Here is a 6,133-nt window from a genome sequence, read left to right as displayed (position 1 = left end):
TCTCCGGGATGTCTTTCGGGATCCGGTAGGTTTTGGTCTCTAGTCGATTCATCTGTATTTTACCTTCACTAATGGTCTTCAATGTTTTTGGTACCCTTCCCTGACGGAGCTCCAAAGACGGCAACGAGCTATGCTCATAATGCGCCGCCGTCAGACGCAAGAGGAGAAGACTTCGACACTCCAAGAATTTCTATAATTGTTTTTTTGGTATGGGTGGATTTATAAGGATATGTGATACTTAATATATGGTCTTAGGTCTTTCAGGAAAAAAATGAGCTCCGTTTCCTTTCGCAGCCTAGTTTTGGCTTCTATTTACAAGTTACGTCCCAAAACATAAATAGTACATCATTGCGACCAGTGGTCTTTAAATGGAATTAGTAGGAGAGATCACCTACGGTCTGCATGCGTCCTAAAGGAACTTCCGAGGTTTTTTGGAGACAAGGCTCCAGACGAACTTGAGAAAAAGGTTTGATCCTCGTGTGACTTTGAATTAGCAAAGAGATCAACCGGTCACCATTACAACCAAACAGAACATACAACCAAAGAAGGAAAATATAACGCGGATGCAACCCCATAGTGGTTGATACAAGGCGCTAAAGCTTGAAGGCAAGCTAAAATGCTACAAACAGGGAAGAAAAGCCTACAGCTGGGGGACCTAGCAGGGAGTTGATGGGGGTCACGCCACCTGAAATGAACTCGCCTGTGACGCACCTTTCACAGAAGGGAGCTTCTCCCCCGAGTGAAAGCTAGAACACAGTAAGGCACTCATGAAAGCAGCAATGACGCGACCAACACATCAAGCAAACCACTTAGAACACAGGCTGCCGCCCTTAACATTAAACAAGCCAAAGACACTAGCTACCGAACAAGAGTGCCCCAAGAAGACACAGGGAGGACTTGAGCAACGTTCGAGTTTTTTCACTAGCTTTTATATCGTCTTTGCTTGGAAAAATTGCAAACTTGAAATAATTTTGCTCACAGTGGCGAAAAAAACTGCATGTCCGATAATCACTCGTCTTGTGTGTGACTGCTGTAGATCTCTCTCAGCAGATGTTATGCCGTTTAATCAATGAAATCTCAGCTTCCCCTAAAAGAAAGAAGTACATCACATTAGCAATGTGGTGAGAACCATTAATTAGCCATGTGCCTCTCCTAGGTGGCAAAACAGCTCGTCGTGCACATGGCGGTATAAATTATTCTTGAGTACAAAAGCATCTTATGTTGAAATACACTCACTGCACAAGACGATGCCCAAGAATAAATAGAATATGGTCTGCGTACGTCTATATCTACTCGGTCAATGTGCTTCAGCTGGCCTATAAATACCCACACTCGCCAGCTTCTGTTTTCCACAGCACACATATTCAGTCTGGCTCTACTGAAATAATCTCACTGATGTACTCCACTTAGCATTGCTCCCATTCCCACGAGTTGAGTCGACCATGGCCACTCACCCAAATTTCGATGCTACTCCATTTGGTGGGTCCGTGGAGAACACCGAATTTAAGTTCAGTAGGTTGTACTGGCACCACATTTATTCGGGACCGAGCCCAAACCAATTAGACATTACAAGTGCAGATGCAAAGACTGGGTGGGGCCAGACAACCGTTCACAACTGGACAATATATGATGGGGTTGGCCCCAACGAGAAGCTAGTGGCCCGCGCACAAGGGCTGCATCTCTACACTGGTACTCCCTCCGTCCGGGTTTATTGGGCCTCTGAGCCACGGAGTACAATTCCAATTTATAAGGCCCCTCGTCTAAAAATCAGCTCAACAACGCCTATTAAGCAAGAACTTTAATGCCGCGCTAATTAAATTGGGCATGCATGCATGCGTGCATGGACTGGGATTGGACAGTGCTCGGTGCATGCAGGCGTGGGAAAGAGAGCAGGCGTGAGAAACGGAGCCGGCCGCTGTGTTTCGAGGAACCGCTGCAGTTACTATGAAATAAATCAAACGACATCTTGGTTCCGCCGCTTTGGCTCAGAGGCCCAATAAACCCGGACGGAGGTAGTACCTGGCACAATACCTTCAACATTCTGTTCGAGATTGAGGGGTATGTGTACATGTTACAATCTTTTGTTTCGTACTATGTACTTATGCCGCACAATATATTGTGTCATTTTTTGTCACTTGCTAGGGTTTTGTGTGTGTGAGGAACACAGCCTAGAGTTTACTGGATATTCAGATTTATTTTCATGAGAATTATAATTAAGCACCTAAAAGGCTTGACATGTCAGCTAGCTTCTCATACTGTCAGATTAGTGCGCATATTTTATATTTAACTGCTAGCTTTTACACAGGTTTAAGAAAAGCACGCTTCAGGTAATGGGAGTATCTGTTGATGAAGAAGGTGAGTGGTCTATTGTCGGTGGGACATGTGAATTCGCTATGGCACGTGGTGTTGTAACCAAAAGACTGCATCAGAAAATAGATGGTGGAGACATAATCGAGCTGACCATTCATGGTTTTTGCCGCAAGCAGGTGAGCAGGGAAGGGTGTTCAGATTTCTGGTGTTTTTAGTTATTTCTTTGAATATTTACTCATCAATCTTTTCTTGCTCCGTTATTTGTGCACATGCAGATCACCCTCACAAAGAGTAGCCCATGGGGTGGCAATGGGGGTTCCGTTGTTGATTCAGACAACCCCTTGAAGATAGAAAGTATCACCATCCTACATGAAGGAGTAATTGGTTCAATTCAATATTCTTACATCAACCAAAATGGCAAGAGGTGCACCGCAGGTCCTTGGGGTAGTGAAAATCCAAGCCGCGCAGAGGTGTGATTATTTGCTTACCCAGTCGGGTTTAATTTACATTCATTCACGTGCAAATTATAAAAGAACACTTTAATTGCATGTGTGCACTAGCTGTTTGTGTAGAGTAATGTAGTTGTTTAGGATCTTGGAAAAGTTGTACATGTCATTATTGTTTCACTGGAAAAAATATACATATTAGTCTGTGAGAATTTTTTGTATTCATGTGCAGATCGTGCTGGGCCCTGGGGAGATTATTACGCAAGTGTCCGGAACAGTTACCGTACATAGTAATGTCCAATGTGTCCAAACACTCAAGTTTGTCACCAACAAGCAGAAAACATACGGACCTTATGGAAATAGTGCAAACAAAAAACTTGGTACCCCTTTCAGCATCATGGCGCCAAATGGCAAAGCAATTGTTGGCTTCTTTGGGCGTACAGATAAAACGTTCCTGAATGCACTTGGTGTTTACATCGCCTAGTTGGCAAGAAAGAGGTTTCGTTTTAGTCATATGTCGTTTAATTTGGTTATGTTTCCAACATGAAAAATAAGATGGTTAGCGGATAGGGATCTCCTGTTATCAGTGGTCTTGGATCCGCTTGTAATGTATGTGCGGGTGCTTTGTCGTCACCTATTATGTTTCTTTGAATAATAAAGTTCCCTCAGGAATCACTTTTATTAAGCTTCAATTAGCTAAGTGCGTAATTGTTGTAAGGAGCTCTTTTTCCTTTCTTTTGTGAAACGGGTATATTCAAACGACTATCAAACTATGGAGCTTATCCTCTTCTTTTGTGCAGAGCAGTAGAAATTTCTTCACACAGAGTGTATTTATAGAATTGTTGCTTCAGAAATGTTTACAAAAATGGCAAAGCAAGTGTTGGCTTCAATGGTGGAAAGCTGGGACCTGCCATTGTAGTCTATGTACGTGAAGAACCAGCACGCCACGCCGCCGCACACCACCGCCACCGCGTCTGAGCAGTGCTGCCAGCCGATCCCAAAGTCTCCGGTGAAGCACTCGGTGTACGTCGTCCAGCTCGGCTCGTAGGATGTAAGCATGCGCATGTCGCAATGCAGCTTGCTCCGGTGGTAGACATTGATGCTCATGGCTAGAACCATGAAGAGGCTGCTCGAGGAGCCGTAGTCCTCGCTGGTCACGACGGCGTAGTTCATGCTGGCCGACGACATGTTCTCCAGCAGGGGGAGAACGTCGCACGTGCCATAGTGCAGGTTGCACACGGCCAGGCAGATGTTGTCGGCACGGCCGTACGTGACCAGGCCCAGGCGCAAGAGGAGGAAGCACCCACGGGCTGCGAGCGGCTTCGCGCCGTCCAAAAGGCCGACCGCGGCACCACGGACCAAGGACGTGAGGAACCGGCGGCTGGGGCCGAGCACGGACCACGGGACGGGGACGAACACCTGTGGCACGCACGGTCGGCCAAGTCCTCGTACCTAGAGTCCCGATTTCCTTGAGCGCACCGTTGCTGGGTAAAGAAGCCGATGAGGGCAGACGAGTGGGTCGCGTCCTTTGGCCAGTGGCGGCGGAGGAAGGAGCGGTGGATGACAGGGCCGCACCACCGCTTGCATGCCGCGGCGCACCGGAATAGCGCGGCGACGTCCGCCATGGCACGTCGTTCGGGAGCAATGTGGGATCCCGGCAGGGGTAATGCGATTGATCGATTGATGGACAGGTAAGGTAGTAGGAGTACGTGGGTATATAGTAGGCGGCTGCTACAAATCTGGGAAATCAGTCGGGTCCCCGGCCGTTCGATCAAAGCCTGACAAACATTGGATTAAGTCAACTTAGTCATGTCTTTCTCACGAAATACAACTCTTTGTCATGGGTCGTGGCACTCTTCCAATTTCCTAGGTGTGGCTCGCCATGACTCCTCTCCTCTGGCGATGAGATATAAGGGAAAGAAGAAGAAAGAAAATGTGTGGTGGAGAAGCTTCGTAGAGATAGGATTAGGTTGGGGGAAGGGGGGAAACGGTGGACAGCCTGAGCGGGCACGTGGCGCTAGGAGAAGGAGGCTTGCGAGAGAGAAAGATCAGCCATATGGTTTTAAATGTTTTCCGTGTATATATGTACACACATCATCAATCTTTTCGTGTCAGTTCTCTACTCTAACATAAGTACACTAAGTACAAGGCTACCTCGACGTTTTCCGTTTCCTTTTCTTCTATCCAAAAAACGCTTCGCTCCCATGGCGCTCCCCTGGTGGCACCGGGGCGTCAAACCCTAGCCGCCAAAGGAGGGCGTGATTCGTGCCTGCCCAGCCGCCGCTGCCGCCGACGTTGGCCACGGTGGCGGCGGGCCCTGCCTCAAAGGGGGAGGGGCACCCGTGCGTCGTCCTGGTGGTGGTGGTGGGACTCGGGGCGGCGGCCTCGGACACGGTCATGAAGGCGCTCTTGCCAGCATGACTGTGAGCGGCGGCGCTCCACTTCGGCTGTGTGGGCAGCGACGGGGACGCCGACTGATGGTTGTCCTGCTGGCTTGCGGTGGCTTCAGTTGCATCTTGGCGTTGAGCCTTGACGAGATCTGGCAGCCTCGAATCCGACATGGACGACCTGACAGAGGGCACAACAGCAGGCTTTTCTGTCCGTGTGCGATGGTGGGAGCGCCCTAAACTAGGCACCTTGCGGCTGCTAGTCTAATGGCCTCCTTTCGATGGGCCCGGCCCTAGAGTGGGGTTGCGGCACATGCATCGGCGTTCGGGCGTGTGACGTGCGACGGCTGTGATGAGGTGCTTTTGCGGATTGTCTCGAGGCTTTGTGCTGGATCGAGTGTTGCTCGACTTTCTAGATCTAGGGGATTCACATGGTGCGGCCTTGCAAGCGGTTGTGCAATCCTGATCTGGCGGTGATTGGGCTCGGCGAGTGCGCCTCGGCGAAGGTGATCTGTCTTTTGTGCTCTAGCTCTGGAAATGTCGGCTCAGGGCTGTGCAAGCTTGAGGGATGACGAGCCTGAGTAGAGCTCTCTCCGGCGAGCTGGTAGTCGGTGGCGGTGTGTTCCATCATCAGTGTTGGTTCTTATTAACCAACCCGCCAGCGGGGCGGCCTTGCTGCGGATTGCAGTGGCCATCGGAAGGTTTTGGTGAGGGTTTCTCTCTCCAAGATCCGTTCGTTGACTTCGATAGTCAGATGCAATCTATGGATGGCGGCTTGATGCAGAGGAATGGTTGTGCAGCGGCAGCGGTGCATGTAGCTGCTGGGATCATGAAAAAGTGGTGGAGACAACACACATGTTACTTTGATTGTGTTGCTATTTGAGCAACCGGTCTCGAGCTCCGTGGTGAAAGCCTAGGTCTGCCCAAGTTGGCTATACCTGGCAATGGCGATGTTTCTATGTCGTTACCTTGTTGAAGGCATTGCTCGGA

General features: G+C 49.2%; 1 protein-coding gene across 1 annotated transcript; it reads left to right on the top strand.

The window, feature by feature from the left end:
- The first annotated feature begins 1,442 nt into the window (after positions 1-1,442).
- LOC123175854 (uncharacterized) lies at positions 1,443-3,240 on the top strand. Its single transcript, XM_044590358.1, has 5 exons — positions 1,443-1,689; positions 2,013-2,058; positions 2,306-2,486; positions 2,586-2,780; positions 2,989-3,240. The coding sequence occupies exons 1-5, from the start codon at positions 1,443-1,445 to the stop codon at positions 3,238-3,240; spliced, it is 921 nt and encodes a 306-aa protein (XP_044446293.1).
- The last annotated feature ends 2,893 nt before the right edge of the window (positions 3,241-6,133 follow it).

This window comes from Triticum aestivum, unplaced genomic scaffold, assembly GCF_018294505.1.
Source record: "Triticum aestivum cultivar Chinese Spring unplaced genomic scaffold, IWGSC CS RefSeq v2.1 scaffold175188, whole genome shotgun sequence".
Taxonomy (NCBI): domain Eukaryota; kingdom Viridiplantae; phylum Streptophyta; class Magnoliopsida; order Poales; family Poaceae; genus Triticum; species Triticum aestivum.
The sequence above is the reverse complement of the archived record's forward strand: the minus strand, read 5'-3'. Positions and strand labels throughout refer to the sequence as shown.

Excerpts from the sequence above, each read along its gene's own strand:
- LOC123175854 (XM_044590358.1), top strand. The coding sequence starts at position 1,443 with ATGGCCACTCACCCAAATTTCGATGCTACTCCATTTGGTGGGTCCGTG. Across the intron at positions 1,690-2,012 it reads AGGGCTGCATCTCTACACTG|GTAGTACCTGGCACAATACC; the intron begins GTACTCCCTCCG and ends ACCCGGACGGAG. Across the intron at positions 2,487-2,585 it reads ATGGTTTTTGCCGCAAGCAG|ATCACCCTCACAAAGAGTAG; the intron begins GTGAGCAGGGAA and ends GTGCACATGCAG.